Consider the following 22201-nt stretch of genomic DNA (forward strand, 5'->3'; position numbering starts at 1 on the left):
TAAGCTTTGACTGGAAAGGACTGTTATTGCAGCTTCAAATCATTCAAAACACTTTTTTTCATTTAAAAAAAAAGTAAGTTGTATTCACTTCTAAGCAGCAACTGTTGGCATATTTCCTTACAGAAGACACTGTCGTGTCCGGCTATTACTCAACCACTAACATTAGAGACACTAAAGTTGCAGGAAACACAGTTCATCTCTTGCGTAGTTAGAAAGGAGTTGGCTTCCCAATTACCCTGGAAACTGGACTTGCTCCTGGGCAGAAAACCACAATTCACAACGGAAAAATAATAGTTGATATATGAATATCTACCTAAAGACTAATGAGCAAAACAAACAACGTATGAGGAAGATGACCCACATGACGTTATTTGGAGGAAATTAGTCACCAGTATCCTCTTGCTTCCTTTTGTTTTAAAACGTAAGATCACTGCCCCTCACCACTTTAGCTGAGAAAGGGTTAATACAGTCTGTTGTAAGAAAACAAACTGTTTTCAGCGGACTGTATTTTACAAGAGCCTGATGTTGAGCATGTTCCTGTTGACTTCCAAAGGTTAGTGCTTCAGGCTGGCACTTAATTCCAGGTGTTATTGCACATCCCACAGTGCTAAGGGTCCTACCAAGCAGCAGCACCACGAAAGGAAGACATGAGAAAACAGGGGTAGAGGCAGGATCAAGTTTGCTTTGTGCATGGTCCCAACATACCTTTTGTGCTTTCCTGCCATATTCACTGGGTTAATGGGCACACCTCTAAAAGTTTTATTTCCTCCCATTAGCGGCTTCATGGCACACTATTTAAGGAGGATAACTGGCCAAATGTTGCAGTGAGATAAACCTGTCTAGATCTGAAGTAACTGCACTGACTCTGACGCCAATGCTCAACCAAGAGCAATGGTCCCTCTCATGCCAACTGCATGACGTACAAGCAATAGCTCTGGAGTGTATGTTTTCTTCCTCCTTCATTGAGAAACTATGCGTAAAACATTCTGAACACCAAGTACTACAGGATGTGTGTAACAAACAAACTAAAAAGGCCCTAAGATGAGTCCAGGACCCACTGATGTCAATGGAAGGTTTTGCTGTTCATTCCATCACGGCCGGTGGTTCTCCTGTCCCCAATCTGCAGGCAAGACAGGACAGAGTGAAATTGGTGCTTGGGAGCTTTGTGGGTGGTGTGACTTCTCCTTCAAGGTGGTTAACTGCTGTTTATTTTTGAAAGGCCAATGCATCTCCTAGTTGCCAGTGCACGCTGCTCTGTGCCTGTGCTTCGCTCTGAGGCTGGCAGCCCCTTTGCATCTTTGGTTTTAATTAGCCTCTCATCTCTAGCAAATTAGCTTGATTGCAGATGTCCACCTTTATTAGTCAAAGTCCTAACTAACGCATTGTACTTTTAGCTTTCCGGAAAGAAAAAAAAAATAAAACAAAACCAAAAACAAACCCAACAAAAAAACCCCAGATCCAGCCTCACCACTGTTTCACCCTAGACTTCCCCAGACCAACAGCATTTACTGACACATAAGCTTTGGGGGCTACAGACAGCTTCACCCTGCGTCCACTACAGTGCAAAGGCACGTGGCTTACTGAATTGGAAACCACTGCCAAATCAGTCCATTTTAATGTGTAAACCAGAAGAAAGGTCAGCATGCTGTGGAGCAGACAGGCACCGACACCAATGACGTGTGTAGGAGCCGGAAAAAGCATCAACCTCCGTGGGTGAATACAATGACAAGGCAGCCTGTGCTAGGTGCTTTGGCAGGTCTCATCCGTCACTCTCTACACTGTTTTCAGCTGCTCATTATGGACACCCATTTCTGTGAGCAAAGAGCAACTCTGGCAGAAGTTTAGGGGTTGTCAACCTCTGGGGCTTGTTTTCATGCTTTTCTAAATGTAGCTGTTTCATTGAAAGAAAGGAAAGAAACAAAGAATCCTCAACCCAAACCCTAAAATGCTGTTTTGAAGCTTTGAGAAAAATGCTGGTTTCTTCCCACCCCCCAGGAAATGACTAAGTACTAGAGAAACATCAACAAAAATAAATAGATCCGCTTAATTGTCTGTTAGTATAAAAATCAATTAAAAAAAAAAACAAAAAACAACAACAAAACCCCACACCCCACGAGACGTGCAGCTGGCTTGGCTGAATGAGTCTCCTAGCAGTGGTCTTCCCTTGGCTTGCCTCTTTCTCTTTTGGCCTCCTACCCCACAGCTGTGTCTGCTCCGCTCCCTCTCCTTCCAACTGCCACTTCTTCAAACAAATCTGTGCTACTAAGAGTTGTGAAAAGGCCAAGCTCCAGCTCTTTTACCTCATCTCCTGGTGTCAGAAGCTCCTGTGGAGCCGCCTCTCTGAGCTCGCCTCTTCTTTCCAATCTTCGGCCCCTGGGATTGGAGTCCTGGTCGTCCTGGTCCTGCAGAAGTTCAGGACAGAGCCAGGGCTGCTGCCAGCAGACCTGCAGGGAACAGGATCTGCTCCCCTCTTTGCCCTAAGGCCGTGATTTGTTTGCCCCAGCAGCAGGTTGTCTTAAGCAACTACTTACTGGTTGTACTGAGTGGATGTATCCTTTAAACCCCGTGACTTTTCATGTCCTGATAAACAATGCAAATATTTTCTGTGATCACTACCCACCCAATATTTTTAGCCTTGGCCATTCATCAGCCACCATGCAATCCCCGGAGGGATCATACTGGTCCCTACAAATCACTATGCTCTAACACTGCTATGGCTGGCTGTGCAGCGGGATTTCTGTATTACTAATTTATCCACCACCGCTCCACACAGGCCCAGGGGAAGGGGCTGCCTCATGTTTCAGGAACAGGCCGGATCCAGGTATGAAGAAGATATATTTACAAAGAGGGTGGTCAAACACTGGAATAGATTGCCTGGACAGGTGGTGGATGCCCCATCCCTTGAGACGTTCCAGGCCAGGCTGGACAGGGCTCTGAGCAACCTGATCTAGTTGAAGATGCCCCTGCTCATGGCAGGGGGGTTGGAATAGATGAGCTTTGAAGGTCCCTTCCAACCCAAACTATTTGATGGTTCTACGATCCTTGCTGAGGTTGGCAGCTCCCCCAGCAGCTGTAGCTGCAGATCAGGACAGTGCATGGTCAAGGGATAGCAAGCTCGTAGCAAAGCATGAGTGTACATCTGGTGTGGATCACCAACTGACTTCATTTCCTTCCTCCTCGCTCCCTTGTTGTGCTCTACCCAGCCATTTTGCCCAGTTCTGGCTGTTATCCATTCAGTACCTAGTTTTCTCAGGGCAGGGCCACAGATAGCACTGCCTTCCCAAGGTGTGGGGTAGCTAGTAATCACTCCAATGAGCCTTCGTGGGTACATTTTCTTTCTCAGGACCCACCAGGTCTCACCAATGGCATCTGGAGAACATCCAGAGCTGATGGAGCAGTGAACAAGAACTCTGCTGTTATACCCGCCTGAACTGGAGACCACAACTAGTAAAACAGAGAGGAAGATTTCCATTCCCTTGGCTCATGAGGCTCTCTTAAAAGCGGGAGACAGGAAACATTATCTGTTAGGGACTGATCACTATTTGTGCTGCAGCAGCTCTGGAGGCTCCCACTGACATCCTGCTCTTGTTATTCTGGGCACAGCCACCAGATAGAAAACAGTCCTGGCCGTGAAGGCTTTGCAATTGAACCCACCTACAACATGACTAAATAGGGCCTGTCCCACCAGCAGACCCACAACCCATTTAGCCAGAGCCACCAGGGATCACTGTAGCAACCTGCTCAGCCTAGTCCGAGTCCAATGAACCCAACCCTGGCCACGGAGGATGCTACTGAGTCAGTACCTGGAAGGACAGCAGCAAACGCCTCCTTTCCCTCCTCAATAGCTCGTTGTTTGATTTATGGTTTTGATGCTTAACCTCATTGTCTTTAGTAATTCCCACAGATAACAAAGCCAGACAAACATCAGGGCTGGGCGAGAGAGAAGGTCAGAGGGTGCAGGTCCACAGCACAGCCAAAGGCTGAACCCAGGTCATCCAAAACTCAGTCCTGTGCCAAGTCAGCTGAACAACACCACTTCTCATGCTTTACCAGCTTGAAAGTCTTTTTCTTACATATTTAGGAAATGGTTCACTTGATTTTTCAGTAAATACCTGTTGCTGGTAATGAGGGCATTGCAAAGAGTTATTTGACTGTAGTTGTCCTCCTGGCAGCTTCCTCAAACAAAGGCTTAAAAAAAATCATCACACTAAATCCAGGCATCTGCTCCAGTGACTCTCCCGGTAAGACACAAGGTAAAGAAAAGAGTTTTGATTTAGGTTCTGCCAGATCTTCCCCTCTTACTCATATCTTTTATACCCCTCAAACCTGCACAAGGGTACACAAGACAGTGTTTCTTTTCCAGGAGAGGTTTAGTTGCTTTTACTCTCTCCAGCTAAAGTTAATACTAAAGTTGATACTTCATTTATGACAAAAACGGCAAAAAATCAGAGAGAAGCTTTGTCAGATATCCGTCAATATCCATCAATACTATTAATACAAAGTCATTGGTATATGCTTGGCTTGGGTGATACTAGGCTTGTATTATGTTTAAGAGGGATATGGGAGAAGAAACAGATAAACTAACCATTTATGGAATATGCCCGAAGTCTTTTCTTTGTGTTTAAATGACAGGAAAAATGCTTTGTCATAGTCATTTTCTGGGGTTTCCAAATTGGAATGAGAAGCTCCCCAACTGTGCAGACCTCTCTCTTTGTAAATGTAGTGCTGCCTCTTCTTGAATGGGAAAGACTGAGTTAATTGCCAAGAAGTGGAAACTGTGCTATAATATCTTGGCCAAAGTGTATATGATGAAGAGCTGCATGCTTTGCTAGACTTGCAGTGCTAATAACATACATGTGTCTACTGGACTATGTGCCATTTAGAAGTCAGCTGTAACTTGAGGACCTGTGTGGTTTTGGTGTGGGTCAATCATTAATCAAAATCTGACAGCTGAGCCCAGGATGGTGCAGAGTGGGCTAGGACAGGCAGAGGGACAGGCAGAGGAACAGGCAGAGGCTCTCCCCACGCCAAGTGCAGCATCACTATGAGCCGGATCCAGAGCACAGAGAGACTTGTGGGTGCCTGGATCTGGCATCCTTCTCTGCTCTGAACCTACACACCAGGACATAAGTATCTGACCTTGGGATCAGTCAAGCACATGCATTAAGTGGCTGTAACAAAGTGCTTATCAGTCTCTCATTACTAAAGATTATTCTCCAAAGTCTGCACCACTTGCAAAACCTGGAACTGGCTGGGTTTGTTCGTTCCAGAAGGTATATGCACAGTCAGCACTATTTAACCATTCCCAGGAAGAGATGAGCTTTCCTGAGAGGAAATCAATGTTTTAGACCCACCCAGAAAAATCAGCAAGACTGGATGAAATCTGCAGTCTGAGTTCTGTGTGTGAGCCCAGGGGCACGGTTAGTGAGCACAGCTCCTAACAACTCTTTCAGTCCAAATGAAATGTTCACAAAAAACAACTTAAGCCCCTGAGTTTCCGTACATTCAGTGTGAAACAGAGGAAGCCCAGCCTGGTTTGACTCCCCTCCGTCCCTGTCTTTCACCTTGGCTTCCTGCCATTGTCTCCAGCAGAGGTGGGGCGGCTGCGGGAGCCTAGAGAAAGGGGGGCACTTTCTTCTTTTGCCCACCACACCAATTATTCACAGTCCTTTCAGGTATTTACCAACCCATATATGTTTTGCTCGTGTCTACATACGCATAGATGCATGTATATCTATAGATGCACACACACCTACTTTAGACATGTATTCCTGCATATACACACACTTGTATGGTGACCTTGGTCCTTCAGAAAGTGCGTCAGACTCATTTCTGCCATGCTCATGTATTTCAATCAACGAACGTACAACTCCCACCTCTTTTCCTGCAAAATATTCACACAGAAGGGTAGGATGGACGCTGCATGGGAGGGCAGCCTGGTGCTGTCTGCACTGCAACATGAACGTGGGCGTCAATGGGTGGCCAAACTGGGCTCGTCTTTGACAGTTGTGTCACACAGCTCATCACGGCTCAGCTTCTAATTGCTGTCTCTAACCAGGAAGGACTCAAACACCTACGTAGCTTTTACAACATTGGGCCTTCAGGCCAGGCTCTGGGCTCGTCTGGGCTTTGTTCAGTGCACTGGGCGCCCTGAAGCAGCTTTTCAACATCCTCCCTCCCCTCGGGGCAAATCCTGGAAGCATTCCAGCCCCTGGAAGCTGCGTCACTTGTGTCAGCAGCACCGGCCCCCTCTGCTGCCTGCTCGCACCGTGTCTCGGTGTCACAAGCATGTGCCCTTCCCAAACTCCTCCATTACTTGGTCCAGGAGCAGGTTCCTGTAACTGTAGATTTTCAGGCTGCTGAGGGCGGCTTTTCTTCCCTTTCCTGTTCTTGGGACAGGCCAAGGCATCTGGCTTTCATTAGTTTTCAGTGTTTTACTCTAGGAAGCAAATTCTAGTTTGACGAGGACTTTTTGCTTTACACATCATGCTTTAAAGAAACTACTGTTCTAAAAAAAAAATGTTTTCTCATCCAATGTCATCACTGGTAACACTGAAAGGCTGCTTTCAGCCTGCTGGAGTCTGGCCTCAGGGAGACCTCACCACCTGCTAAAATCCTGCCCTGAGCCCGGGGCCTCTACAAAAACCCTCCACCGCAGTCCCCGTCAGCAAAATTCAGAGCCAGTCCATCACCTTGGGCAGCTTACGAGGTGAGTGGGTGCTCTGACTCCAGCCTCAGTGTAATGGAGAGCAGAGGAACCTCACATGAGGAAGCCAAGGCTGACAGACCCACCAGCAACCTCACACAGCTGCCGACAGGCGACCGGTTGGAACGGGGCTGGTGAACCACATGGCATCTCCAAGTCTCAACCCAGAACAGCTTCCACAGCTTCACATCTGAGTAAAGCTCAGCTTTATTCCTGGTGTAACATACAGGAGAAGCCCAGACCTGCCCACCCAGGTGAGATGAACAACTCTACCAACCTACCAAGGCCAGATAAGAGGTTACATCCACGGCATAGCTAATGCTGGGGCCCAGCACAGCCAGAGTCAGCTCCAAATCCCTGCACACGGGGCATATATCACATTCAACACACCTACAGAGTCATTTTCTCACCCATCAGGTGGTGTTACCCCCTGGAGACAAATCCAGAGCAGAAAGGGCTGGGGCTGGGAAAGGGGAGGCCAAGGAAGAAGGGGAAAATCATGGAAGTGATGGTCCCAGCAGGAAACGAAGATAAGAAACAAGCCATGAAATCTCCCTTCCTGTGATTTGCTCTGTGAGAAACATCTGCTCTCAGCCTCGCCAACGTGAGCGTTTTCTTTAGCATCCAGCACTCAAACTTTCTTCCTGCCTGTATTAGGCATCCCTGCTTAATTAGCACACCTGAAATTTCTGAACCATCTTTCATTTACTTCACTGGGATAGTGACCACCTGTGAATTTTTATTATCCACTGCCTAACATGATAGCATGAGCAGAGCTCACAATCCCACTAAACAAAGAATGAAAATAATACATTATCACTAATCAGAGTCATAACCTCAGCTGAGCCAGCCCACTGTGCCTTTTTGCAGTCCTTGGCTCATTACTTACTGCTGTCACTTGGACTCCAGCCCCAGAAGATCTCTGTGAACCTTAAAGACCTTGTGGAGCAACCTTGCTGCAGATGACACGGAAGGTGAACGTTTGTTTCTCTTTCATGTTGTCCCCATGCCGCCAGCAGCACTGGAACAGTGCTGCATCTCCTGCCCTGCACATCTCCAGCTCTGCATGTAACTGCTGGGGAGGAACGGAGAAAATACTACAGATAAACGCTGCAGAAACAACATGGTACGTGCCTGAGAGCAAAGCTGGGAGCTGAAACACGCTGTCATGGTCTGTGGATGAAGCTTCCCGCTGCTTTAGATTGAGTGCAGAGCAGTGGGATCCGGGAAATGCTGTCACTTAGCAACTGCATTAACACCAGAACCTGAATCAAACTCTTTGCAAGTGAGATATTTCACTATTTTGTGATGCAGCTGTGTCCATATGCTGTAGCAAAGGGAAACAATTTGAGTTCTAGGGCATCTGTGCCACCTACAGAGCCAAGAGAAAGGCCCTTGACCATGAACTAGGGAGCAAATCCCACTGAAGCCTGAAACACTTTTTCAGAGAGAAATCAGCTTAACCAAGTGCTGGGGCACTCTACTTACCCCAAACCACTGCCTTCCATCCTCTTGGAGTGGTAATAAATGGCAACTCATCCTCTGGTTTTTATAATAAAAAACCAGCAAAAATCCACTGTATCGGATGTTGCTACAACTGCGTTTGGGAGGATGGGTCACGTTGGTATTAAATACAACTTGCCACTTGTTCTTCTGTACCCTGCAATGCTCAGGTGAAAAAGAGAGATTTAAAAAAAAAAAAGAATAGAGATCTCTTGTTGGGTGATTGGCCACATCCTACACCAGGCAAAGTTTTGCCTTTGTATAATACAGCCAAGATGAGAAAACAGAATACTGAATATTGAGCGTGCTCAGAATTCATTATTACTCAGGAGTTTCAGGACTCATTAATTGATAGCTTTGGTTCTTACAGCAACATATTTTCAAGCAGGGCAGAGGTTGCGTTTCAACTGCTAAGGAAACCTCATAAGATGAAGAGAGAGGTGCCTTCCCCATCTGCTGTATCGGCACCAGCCCATCCGTCCCCAAATCTGTAACAGCTCTCAAACAAGAAGCCAGGTCAGGAAGTGGAGTCTGGTAGAGTGGATGAGGCTCACTGTTCAAGAGGAAATGAACTCGATCATGTCACCCATATCACCCAACTTCAAAATTATCTGGAATTATTTTGTTTTTCCTCATTTCCCTATTTTTTGTTTGCATAAATAATCATTTTGGAGGAGGGATTTAGGATTTGTGCTTACAAATAAAATAGACCATAACGTGCATAATGGGAGCAGTTCAGTTTTACATGGTTGTCTCTCGGCATGTTTACACAGCTGGTCAGATACCATTAAAACATATTTTCTCAGGAGGCAGTGTGGTCTAGTGGAATGAGCATGGGCCTAGCAGTCAGGAACTCCCACGTCGTAATTTTGGGTCACCAGTGATTCACTTTGGTGCACAGACTGAGTCATTTAACCCCTATGTGCTTCAGCATCCCCAAAAGACATCTCATCACAGCTTGATTTCGAGGATCAATGTGCTAGTCCTGAGGTGGGAGAGGACTAGGGCCCGACGTGGTACCCAGGGCTGAAAACACCCAAATAAAGACTGCGGAAGGGGGCACTGGCTCTTTCTCCTCTGTCTTCACCTCTTGTGAGTTTGGGTTAGCCAGTCTCTGAATCAGAAATGATGCATCTGACATGGTCTTATACAAGTCTTTCTGCTCCAAATGGAGATCCCCCATAAGCTTGCTGCAACAGTTTGTCACTTTTCCTAGGAGCAAAGGAGCACAAACCTTCTCCATAAGACCATCACGGCTGGGCGGATCCTTAGTGAAGGGAAAAGGTGGACAAGTAGCAGAGCTAACTTGTGGCCCAGGTATATTAATGATTAAAAAGCACCAATTTCCAAAAAGCTGATGAACCTATCAAATATTACATCTGAACAGGAGCTTGCATGGCAGTGTGACTAAGTACCATGAAATGCCTGGCTCTAGTTCTAGCTCGGACAGTTAAAAATCAAATAAAACCTAAACTGGTATTGAACTAGGGCCTATGCTGTGACACCGTTTGAAATTACAGCTTTCCTTCCTAGATTCCTTCAATTCAGGACACTTTTGCCATAGCATCGAGATTACTAAGTAGACTTCACATCTGCCCTAGAAACTGCATGCACACTGATCCATATCGCTTCTGGGTGATGATGATGGGAAATAATCTTACAGGAAGGTATTTTAGCTGGTAGCTAAACTGGGATCTTACCCATTTAACGTCCTTGTTGTTCACTTCTCCCACTGCTGTTACGTCTGGTAAGTGCTGTGTTTGCATTTCATTCTGCTGTTAATAAGGGTTTTATTTGATGGAACATTGGAGATCATCCAGAAAAAAAAGTTCCAAATCAGGCAATAGCTATTTTGTTGCTTCACTCTGATTCCTTTCTTCCCTCTTCTTGGTTTCTCAGGGCCCGAAATAAAAAAGGAAAAGTTGCTTGCAAAACTCAGGGAACCAATAGACTGGATCTCTGGAGTTTTGTCAGCAGCTTGAGGGGATTTTTGTCAACAACTTGAGTCATTTTAGAGAACTGGTCTGCTCTTTGTAAGGCAAATTTCTGCAAAGAAGGATGGGTGTGGGAACAGCTTGGCGGTGTAACAGCTGACAGGCAGTGCAGCACAAATCACTTTCTCAGGGCTTCTGGGTATGGGGAAAGGACATGTCAAGGTGTGAAGGAGACAAAGCTGGAGGTGGCCACAGCCCACGAAAGTCTTGTGGCCACGTATTTTCAGTCCTGTGGCTGTTCTAACTTGCTGAGGAGGCCAGTTGCACTTTTTAACTGACTCAGGGTCAGTGACAACATAAGGGTATTGGTGTCTTCTCTGACAATGTGGTTGAGGGCTGGAGCTGACCCCACCGAGCCCCAGGAATGCTGGAGGTGCAGGATCCAGAGACCTGCCTCTTCCACCTCCTGGGGAAGTGGGGCTCTCCCCAGCTTGACGCTTGGTCAACCAGGGCTCTGCCCAACCAAGGACGGAGACGGCAGGACCCCTTGGCAGCCTGTTCCCAAGCTGCACAAGCTCTCCAAGTGAAGAAATTTTTCCAAGTGTCCACACGGAACCTCCTGAGCTGTGGCTGCGAAGTCCCACCGCCACCTACGGTTTGGGAATCCAACCCTCTCCCCCATTGCTGCTGGGCTCCGAGTTCGGTGAGCAACCGGGGAAGACGGCAGCTGCTGCACCAGCATTTCTGGACGCATCTGAGAAAAGCACAGTTTTCAAATTCATTTTCATAGGTGATGGGGAAACATTGTTAAAATCTGATAAACACAATATCTAGTGCATATTCTCTTCATGAGAAACAACTGAAAGAAACTGACAGAACTTAAAGCCTTTTTTTTTTTTTTTCCTTTTTCTAGAGAGAGATTTTATCTTCTGGATGGCAAACTTTACAACAAAGAAATTTGAGCCTTCAGGGTACCTTTAACCCAATTTTGGAACCTCCTGGAAGTATGAGTTTTTAATGGACTTGTTGCTGGAAGCTCAGCTCCAGTGTTTTGAATGTCTGTGAAACATACTCCTGATGGGAAAACAAGCACGAAAACAAGAGAAAATCAGGGATCTGTTATCTGATATTCCCACCTCTGCTAATAAAGTTCTCTTTTCAGTGCTGAAGTCTTGGTTGGTTTTAAAAGAATCTTGTAAAATTGCCTTGACACCTTATTAACATCAGTACAAAAATCTACTCACCCACCCTTCACTGCCACAGTGGTACAACGGATAAACCAGGGAATTTTACAAACCTGTCAAAGGAAATCTGTTGCCTGAGCTCAGAGTGGGTGTAGAGTCTGTGAAGTAGAGTCTGTGCATATCTATAGTGATCTATAAATACCAAATATTGGCATTTACTGAATTAGGGCTTTTGTCTTTTAGTAGCCTTATTTACATAATTGACACTTGCTTCAGTGGGTTTGCTCCAGTATTTCATTACCAGATGATATATCCAGGTCAACCTTGGCAGGTTAGTGCAGAACCCCACTTCCCTCAGCAGGAGCTGAAAATTTAGGTCAATTCGCATAACTTTGATGAATCTCTAGAACTAAAATGATTAAAGTGACAACTTCCATTGACTCCCTGCTGAGGTCTCTGACCTTAAATCACAGGGGTCACCAAAAATATGTTAAGAATCTAAGTAAACTCCAATTCAGAACCTCTCTAGATTAAGCATCTCTGTGCAGTGGGAGCATCGACATGACATAAAGGAAGTGCACAACACTTTATAGTTTCTCTATAATTAAAACTTTTCATAGGAATTTCACAAATTTCAATGCATACCTCTTTTTTTTTTTCTTTTTTCCTCAACCCCACCCACCAAATGCAATTTTTCAAAGACTGGAAAGCATCAGCACTTCAGATGAACAAGGTATCAGTTCTGCAAATTTTTTGTAAGGCTGGAACCATCTAGTTTCAGGGTTTCATAGAATAAAATCAAGACGTTTCAGTTAAAGGGTTTGGTATTTTTCTTCACCGTATCAGGATAGATGCAAACATTCGAGTATCTGAGGTTCATGGGCAGGGTGACAAAGATCCCTTTTCTACGCCACTGAATAAATCATTGCTCAAGAACTTTCCCCAGTTACACAAGACAACCACAATGACACATGTGTTTGGTATTAAAGTAAGAGGCTGCGATTAGTGTAAAATTAATGTCCAAACCCAGACTTTATTGTACTATACATGATTTGTTCAATTTTGGGGAGCCTTGCAGGAGCTCTGGAGCATTGAGCAGTCACATACTGGGGAGCATTGCGGGGAACGGGGAGGTGCAGGGAGGAGTGCGAGTCCATCTCTGTAAGCTGGTGCCAAAGGGACACTGCAAGTGCGGTCAGGAGCTGGTTTTTCTACCTACCTCTTTCATGAAGAAAGGATGTTCCATGTGCACCCATGCTTTCCCCAGCAGACCACGCAAGCTGACTGCCTGCATCTTTCCCTCACGTCTAATGACCGACCTCAAGCAACCCTAAATTTTCACACAGAGTACTCTTACACTCTCCAGGTGGCTGGAGAAGGTGGCAGGAAACGGAGGATGTGACGTATCCATCAAGAGTTCCTTTACAAAGAAAAAAAAAATTAATTCTTCAGTCACTGACGCTGTACAGTGTTGCCTCCTGATGTCTTCTGCTCAGAATTACATGATCCAGAAACAAAGCCATGACATCTAGTTGAAAGAGCATGATTTACATGAAGGAACATGAAAGAAGGAATCCCACAGCATCTACGTCTCCTCTGTGAGTCATGTTTTGGTATCCCTTGTCCTGCGCCTTCACGCGCATTTGGCCTGGACATGCTGAAATTGCATGCAGCAAGGGAAACCAAGGGAGAGGAGGGCTGCTTTTGAAATAAATCCCACAGTATAAACTCATTTGTTCAGTGGAAATACTTACAATCCAGTCTTCGCCTCCCGCTACATGCACTGAAAAGAAGGCAGCGTGGGTTGTGTCTATGTGTGCCAGGGCAGCATTTTCTTGTCTGCTTATTTAGCAAAGCGGAGGTCTCAAAACTACAAAGAAAGCAACAACTTAGGCCTTCAAAACCTTTGCTCCTCAGTGACAATAGGTCTGACCATCTGGCCAGTAATTCCAGCGTTAAGTGGAAAATAACCATACTGTGATTTTATTTTGCAGACCGAAGCTGCCTCCTCTCAGGGCCACACACAGAACTGCTGCGGGCTCCGAGGGACGGCTCATCGGCCACAGCACCCAGGGGTGGGCAGCGGCTGGGGCAGGCTCTGCGGGCCACCCAAAACACGTTTTGGATGATGGGGTGCACCAAAGTAGTTCAGCCTTGCACTGCTTCTATGCTTCAAGTCCTGCTTTTAAATCCATTTCAAATATTTAAAACCTCACATTCTTAGCTAAGAGGCATTTATTGCAGCAATGCCAAAATGTTGGGTGATGCATTCTCTACCCGGGTGTGTGTGTTGGGGCAGGTTTTCAAGCTGTGGTTGGGGCTTTCTTCTGTCCCTCAGAGTTGCACCTGCATATGTGCCATTACAGCAACATGTGTACAGTTGTTATATTTTTGGCTGCAAGAACCATGGTAATTGCACTTAAGCATTGCTCCATCTTCCATGTGTGAGCCTTGGGTTGACACTTTTTTCAACTGGGTCTCAAATGGCACATTTTGTATATTAGTATTTAGTGCTAGTCTATAATTAGAAGATAATTTTTTCCAGAGCTAATGAAAAGATGACCCAGCAACCTCTGGACCTGATCCCAAATCCATTAAAACTGTTCAAGTGATTCTGTTTTGTTTTATGTGGGACAAACCAAGAAGTTTGAAGAAAGATGCTACCAAGTATTTCCAATAAGGAATATGCCGAAACTTGGTGGAAAAGGATGGAAGAATTCATCCTGTATCTGTCCCTCTTACATCCAACTTGGACAGAAAGTGGGAAAATTAAATGACTAATACTTCCTGAACTATGATGTTGTACATTGATGGAAATGTGGCTAAGAATTAGCTCCCGTGGAAAGATTACGAAAAATACGTTTCTATCATCGTAATGAAGACTTAAGCTGTTGCTATTAGTCATTAGTGCCAGTTTATAGAGCCAAAGATGAAAAGTGCAGGGACACAGCGAGCCTCAACTGCATTTCTGTCCTGTGCGCCAGCCTTTGCATGTGGATGTCTACCACGGTGTCCTGCCACGCAGAGCTGCAGTTACTACTTCTCACCAAACATTTAGCTCCGTTTCACATCCCGTATCTCCAAACCCAGATTCCACACCAAAATTAGCAGCTCCTAGCACTTCCATACTCAGTTGTCACCCTGGTACCCAGAATAAACTTGATTAAGCACGAGAGCACGGGTTAATGACAATCAATCTAAAAGGAGAGCTAGGAGGGATCCTAAACCAGCCCGACCACACCATACCTGGCTCAGCATTTGTGCATCACCCGTTCTATGTGCACCCTTCTGTTTGCATAATGTTCTTCAAAAGGAACTAAGAGCCTATTAAAATTCATCAAAAAAAGCACCAGACAGTAGCCATGACGAAGGTACCACTGCACTTCCAAATGGGGTTCATGGTCTGGGGCATATCCATTCATCACAGATTTTCACAAGCGTCTGGGGAAATGCCCAAAGAACATCACTTTGTTGAAAAACCAATTTTCGCAGCAAAAGAGCACGAATGGGACATTTTCACTGAGCAACCTCTCTCTTTGGGATGAGCACTTAGCGAGCAGAGCCTGACAGAGCAGGGGGGCTGGTGGCTGCGTCAGATTAAGCACATCCCAGTGCCCCGATGGGTCCCAGCAGAGCCCGTGTCTGTTCTCCACACACAGAGCCCCAAAAATGCGGTATGGGCTGTGACGACACCACCTACCCTGCACCAGGAACGCATCCCGAGAGCACAGCATCTTCAGCTCCTGCTGCGGTCCAGTCATCAGCTTTTTGGATTTATTTGCAAGGTAAATCCTGCTCACAAACTATGAGGCTGACAAAGAAATACAGTATAAAGACAATGAAGAACCACAGTGAAAGGCAAATGCACTTTACATAAGAAAGTCTGAAAAGGTCACCAGAATGTTTGTGGGAAGTTATTTTTTAACTTTGAGCAATGAGACTAAAAGGTGGACAAAGAAACCAGAGTGTTACTGCCTCAGGGAGCGAATAAAAATTGCCACATACTATGAATTAATTCTGAATCAATTGTGCTCTAATGAAACTCTCTACAATACAGACATGGATTCACACACCTCAGTGTCAGCAGAACAGGACTGTTAATGAATGTTTTTCTGGAACTTCTTTGAAAAGCTCAGATCTCCAACTACCATTCCTCTCCCACTCCCTCCGGACAGCCTTTATACAGGACAGATAAAAGGGAAACTTCCCATCCACAACCGCACAGAACAGGAGATTTCAAAGACAAAGATCAATGCCTAATCGTCTGACTTTTGGCACCAATCTTACCATTCAGAGTTATTTCCTACTTGACAATTCCCAGCAGCGTATCTTACTTATTTACAGAGAGACAGGAATTAACAACAGCTCATGACATTTTTATTTTAATGAAATTTAAAAAGGCAGTTATTAGTTATACATACACACAACTGATTCTGTACTTGTTAGTCATAAATATAGAACATTCAGAAGTACAAAATACACTTTATCCACAGCACAATTTCACATCAATATGAAGAGTTTAAACGGATAAGTAACCAAGTGCCTAACAATGACAGAAGCCCATTTTTGGAGTTCTTTTTAAATTTTTTAAAATTTTTTTTCTCCTCCTCCCCCTCCTCCCCCCCCCTTTTTTTCCCTTTTTAAAGAACATTAATCTACACAAAGTAAGCAGTGCCCACAGTCATCAGTTCCATGAAATGCACTCCGGTTTACAGTAGGAAAAGACTGACCTTTTAAAGACAATTAGATGCCATCACCATTTCTTTGCTCCATTAATAGAAACAAAATCCAGCCCATATTCTCCTCTTCTCACAGTGAACAACTGTGAAAAATGGAATTCTGGCAAAAAACACCTGAAACCAAACTTGAGCACTGCCAGGAAAAGTGAAAATATCTGAACTAGAAATTAGTCCACTCAATACCTTGCAAACAAAGAGCAACAGCAGTATGACACTGATAAGGCATTAATGACAAAATGGCTGTATTACTCTCGAAAAAAGAGTACACCTATGTATAAAAATATATGTCATAGCAATTGGGTAAATCCAACACTATTTAACACTGTGCCAAAAGTAATTAAGAGTTAAAAAGGCAGTACTGCAAGAAGTATTTACAGTTTCATACTGTACTTCAAAAGAAGAAAAAAGGCAACAAAGCTACAAATGGAACTATCTGGTTAAAGCATCACCATAGGTACTGCCAGTAGCACTTACAACAAGTAATGTGATGGAGTCCCTCTTGTTAAACAGGATTGCTTGTCTTAATAAATGAATATAAATATTTTAGTATCTAAAAATCTTCTCAGTCTACATGCCCGCTCTTTGAAATAACTTGCCCAGACCATTACTCTTAGCAGTTTCTTGCTCCATCACTTTAAAAACCAAAAGATTCAGTTTCAAGAAACACTGTGTTTCCAACGCAGTTTGATCAGAAATCACAGCTTCATTTCCAGCTTAAAAAACACAAATGATATGAGAAATCTACCACCTGTGAAATTCTGGAAACCGGCAGCCAAAGTGCCAGCAAAGCTACACCAAGGGCACGTAATAAAAAACGTTAGCATTCCAAATGCACTTTATAACTTCAGCTATAGGATAAGTAAGTTGCTTTAGTAACGAAACACGTGACAAAAAGATAGAGCACAGCCAACACTATGCAGGTTTTTTGGCCCCGAGACGTGGGACGAGGCTGTTTGAGAGGAGCAAGCCACGGACACGACGGCAGGACACGGCCAGGGCAGCACAGGATGCCCAGCAGCGGTACCAAAGGCTGAACTTACTCATTAGCTTGGTCAGAAGCAGAAAAGTTGCCAAATTTTAGGCTCATTAAGCGTCCCCTCCTCGCTGGCTCAAGAACGGCAAACCCAACACCTTCCCCACGGGTGTGGGAACGCGCTGCGGAGATGGGGCGGCCAGGAACGGGAGGGGAGGGAGGGAGGGGGGAAATGTCAAGAAGGAAGCACTGGGATGGCTGAACAGAAACGGGGATGCTAACGGCTCACGGGGAAAACCCAAACCTGGCACTATCTGGACCGCTCCTTCACAGAGCAGCCATCCCCTTTCCCAAGCAGAAAGGCAGGAGCAGTCTACAAGGTGAGCAGCAGCCCGTGCTCTGATGCCTCAGGCATAATGGATGAAAAAATATAATACTGTATTTAAAAAACAACAACAAAAACAAGAGATGTGCTTGAAATTCTGCTAACAGTGCACTTCTAGCTGCACGACCAAATTCTGTACATGAGAAGGCTTCTACAGTAGTATAAAAACCATGACACACCAAGGAAGTTATCGCTGATGTTAGGAGAGAGAAAATTACTTTAAAAAAACCTTTAATTTTAGATTGAATTCAGGAGAAAAAGTAAATTATCATTATACTTTGAGCAGTTTGTTGGGTAAAATAAAAGAACAGCATTTTTTCAATTCACTTTTTACTTTTCGTTTTACAGAGAAATACTTTTTAAAAATTTTAGAAGAACTGACATTTATCACGTCAAGCGTCTTCTGGGCAGATATAAACTGCTCGGCCCCTCGTGATCAGCCCCTTTTAAAAAGCTCGCCCTGCTGTACAGATGCTGACTGCCTTGCACAGCTGGCGCAGCATCTGGCCACCTTTTACAGACATCAATGAATTTCATTCTGGGATAGCAGAGCTTTGCCTGTCTAATCCAGTGAGCAGCCGTCGTGTGTGAGTGGAAAGGGAGAAGGCTCCAAGAGAATAAACATCCGTGAATTTAAAATAATAGCGCATAAGCGCGTGGCTTGCTCACCTAAGAAGGTATTTTCCCGATCTCTGGGAGAGAAGAGATAAAAGGTTTTTTGTTTGTTCTCAGTGTGATTTTGGTGAGGCAAGTACAGACCAGGAGATCTGTGGCCTCTCCAGTGCTGCATCTAGAGAGATTTAAAAATGTTGTAAAAAAAGAGTCCCTAGCCCCACTTGCAAATAGGGGAAGAGATTGGTCCCAGATTTAGCGAGAGGAACAGTAGGAAGGACTCTTGCTGGATAATGAAAGCTACACGCTGTTCTCAGGGTTGGCTGGGAAAGCAGAGTTGGATGGGACCACCGCCACATGGGCAACTGCTGAAGCTGCGTCCCTGGGTCGTGTTGGCTGCAGCCCAGCCATCTCTGTTGCTTGTCAGCACAAAACCCACGTGGGCAGAGCAGGCTGCAGGACGGGCTCCTGCCTGCTTCCCGAGATATCATCCCGGCCAGATGGACTGCAGTGATGTGCAGTCCCGAATTCAAGAGGAGTGAAGAGAAGGCAGAAGGCAGAGCTGACTGCTGGGAGGTCTAAGAACTGCTGCGGAGATCCAGGTCTTCTAGATGGGGGTTATGCCCTGGGGCTGCTGTTTCAAGATCTGTGATGGCCCCTGAATATGCAAAGGCTGAGGGAAGCTGCTCCCTTCCTCCTCTGCAAAGGCTGGTCACCACCATCCAACCTCGAAAATCACGAACGACCTGCACGTGTGAACTCTGGGCTCCTTGTCCTTCATGGGAGATTCCTTCTCCTCCCATCCCAAAAGAAACGATCTGGATAAAAATGCTGACCTTACAATCCAACCTCTGTAACTTGTCATGCATGCGAAATACTGAATAAAAAACTTTCTACCGCATTTAGGATTAAGACATATGGTAGGGGACTTGCCGAAGAGGAAGGTGATTAACTTACCTCTGCAGAAAAGCATACAGCATTCAGAATAGTCAAGAGTCCTCAACATAGTTGGTGGGCTGAAAATCCCATATTTAACAGAATAGGGTTAACAGGGTTTAACAGAAGCGATTGCTTGGGAATCCAAGCAAAAATTCAAGTTATCACTGTGTATGCAGTGGACAATAGTCCAATTGATATCTATTACCAACTCGCCCTAAAAAAATTATACACTACAAAACCATCTCACTGCTTGAAGCAAATGAGCTTGAATGATTTCCTAGTAGTAGGCCACCACCTTGCGCTGTTAAAATGTGAGGTTTCACAGCATAAAAAAGTACTTCACAGAAAGGAAATGCAGCTAATACAGAAAATGCAATCTTGATGTGTTTACAGTCATTTTTTACGAGGCAATATTTTTTGGGAAAGCAAGAACAATAGATACTAAAGCAGCCAGTGAGAAATGTGTAGAGTTATAGGCCTCAATTCAGTGCAAAAACAGACTAATAGCTTATGTAAGTGTTTGTTCTGAATAGAGAACCACCTGAATTAAAAATAAGAACACCTATGTGAAGAGATGGAGACTCCCACGATATCTAAATCCTCCACATATATCATCGACCTTTCCAGTACACTCCAGAATGGACCCTTTGTAAAGGCGAAAGAAACCAATACAGGAAATCACTTCATACAGCACAAGATATACATAAAATACCAAAATGTACACACATTCAAGTTTAAGTTAGAAAAGGCGGAGCTGAATCTTCCGGTGGGAGAGGCCTACATTATGTTGCTTAATCTCACATTTAAAGTGACCTAAAAACTACAAGAATCAAAGAAAACAGAATACTGTGTCTGCTTCCAGAAACTTAAGCTTAAAGCAAGGCATCGAAATTTAGCGGTAGGCACTGTAACAACACATTACCTTACCTTTTCTCTGTTAGTCTTTGTTACTTCATTATCTATTTAAAAATTACCATTCAAAGGAAATATTAGGTATCATTCACATTCAAATATTTAAGACTCAGAGACTTTTTTTTTTTTAAATCAAGCAAAGTTTTTCATCTCTGAGGTAGAGGACAATAACATAAAATAAAAAAAGGAGCTGTTGACTAACACTAACAAGTGCTGGAGCTCCTCTGTCGGCACTGACGCACCCCAAGGAGGAGAAAGCAAGCCCTACACCACTACCTGAAACATGAGAAATGTGTCTTCTGGTTTAGTAGCTTCTACAGAAATGCAACACAGAAAAAGCAGAGCCAAAATTACACCGAAATGGCCTTGGAGAAGAACTTCCAGCTACTCAGAAAATGGCGGAAACATGCCCAGGTCAGCAAAATCTTCAATGTTGTAATTGCCAGTACCCTGCGTCGGATCTCCCGGCATTGGCAGCATGTCCTGCATGATAAGGAAAAATCAAAGTGAAGTGTCACTTACTCACACGTTATCCAGACACAAACCGTTTCCTGTTCATCTTTTCAAGTGTAAAACCAGAAAGTCCAAAGTTTAGATAAATAAGGTGAAAACCAGACCTGTGCAGGGGGCTGGGCTGAGGTTTATGTGCTGCTTATGTTTTGCTGGAACGTTTCTCAACAGGAGGTGGGACTTTAGCAGGGCATAAGTTTTGGATTGTTCCTCTGAATAAGGCACGTTTGAGGTACCCCATACTCCTCCCAGGCTGAAACAGCTCGCCTTGGAACGGGTAGGTACATATGGAGAGAAGCAACCTCTCTGGTTTCGCTATATGGGAAGTATTCAAACATCTCACACACTCCTGCACCCTACAGAAGGAGCTCCTGCTGAATGAACGTGGGTTTGGGGAGGATCTCGCCTCCTCACCAGCATGCTGTAAGTGAATTTATTACTGCTCTTCGTCCTCTGAGGAACACTAAAGCCTGGACATCCACTCCAGCTGACAAGATCCCCAAGCAGCCTTCATGCATGTACAAAGGCAGAGGAAATAGCAGGAACTTCTCAGGAGAAATAGCATTTCGTGGTAATTGCTCCCACGTGTCTTGAGCCAAGTGAGGTCCCTGCAGGAGGCTTCAAAAAATATTCAACCTTTCCTCTCAGCCGGAGACCGAAGCCACAGGGAAAAGATATCCCTTGCTGAGAAAACCAGAGTTGATGCTTGCTTTTCCTGTCAGTCCTTACAATAATAAGCTCTTACTGCAAAGCCAAGTTTTGCCAGGAATGGCTCATTATCCTTACAATAAAACAAAACCTAAGGAGCAAATAAGAAAGCTCACAGGATCTGCTCTCTGAAGGAATAACTACCGAGAGCTGCTGCGTACTGAGAAGTCACCCCAAAATTAAGACAGATTAAAATCTATCTGAGGTCTCTGTGGCATCCCAGTTGATGCTGGTGGAAGAGGCTGAAAACACAAGAGGCAATTTCTCAGCTGCCTTCATTTTCTGACCAAAACTTCCACTTAATTTTATGTTTTCCCTCATCCCACCCTAGCATAGGAGGAGTTGCAGTTGCCCCCACCTGTTTAAATTTCCATCTTTTTGAATGCATTTCTGCTGCTGGGACGTCTGAGGCAAGGTCTCCTCAGGTACAGACCCTCTCGAGTCTGCCTCTCTCCATGCGTCCAGCCACCCCAGGGCTGGCTTCAGGCACAAACAGTCCAAGCAGCTTCTTGGAGGCCTTTGAACTGAGCTCATCCAAGTTTTTCATCACGTCTAGTGATTATCCTGATTCCCTCCAAATGCACGGTCACCTCCGAGAGCTCTGCGGGTGAGCCCAGCTCTCCCTCGGCTCTCCTTCCCACTCCTCTACGATGTTTGCTGGGACACAGCACTTGCCTGAGACACAAGCAAGACGCTGCTTGGAGCCCCGTGTCTCTGTGGGCCATCAAACCACACTGCCATCGGCTCCAACTGAATTATCCTGGATTTGCTTTTGGGTTAAATTATGTGCGAAGTGATTAAATTTTGCTTACAGAGAGAGATGAAACAGATTGGGCCATGGGATAAAAGCAAGCAGACAGGTAGTTGATGGAGTGATATTATTTGCTCCTGTGTGAAGCAATGGTTTGTTCACACAGGAATATTTTCAGGCTAACGCCTCTTCTGCAGTGTTCCTGCGAGCAATTGAGCACGAGCCCAGTCTTGCAGGTGAATTTACTTTCTAAAAGATAATGAGGTACCCCACTTCCAAACCTTGCTTGAGGCTTGAACTGTCTTTCCTGCGTTTATCTGCATTGTTTTGCTGCAAACTGTCTTC

The 22201-nt window shown here is 44.9% G+C and overlaps 1 protein-coding gene across 2 annotated transcripts in view; it reads right to left on the minus strand.

The window, feature by feature from the left end:
• Positions 1 to 15917: 15917 nt before the first annotated feature.
• The window catches only part of ARNT2 (aryl hydrocarbon receptor nuclear translocator 2), a 102669-nt gene continuing 96385 nt past the window's right edge, over positions 15918 to 22201 (minus strand). For both annotated transcript variants that reach the window (XM_065641771.1, XM_065641770.1), the window contains exon 19: positions 15918 to 20370. In XM_065641771.1, coding sequence (XP_065497843.1) covers positions 20272 to 20370 — 99 coding nt within the window. In that variant the 3' untranslated portion in view covers positions 15918 to 20271. The remainder of the gene's footprint in view (positions 20371 to 22201) is intronic.

Source organism: Caloenas nicobarica, chromosome 10 (genome assembly GCF_036013445.1).
Source record: "Caloenas nicobarica isolate bCalNic1 chromosome 10, bCalNic1.hap1, whole genome shotgun sequence".
NCBI lineage: Eukaryota > Metazoa > Chordata > Aves > Columbiformes > Columbidae > Caloenas > Caloenas nicobarica.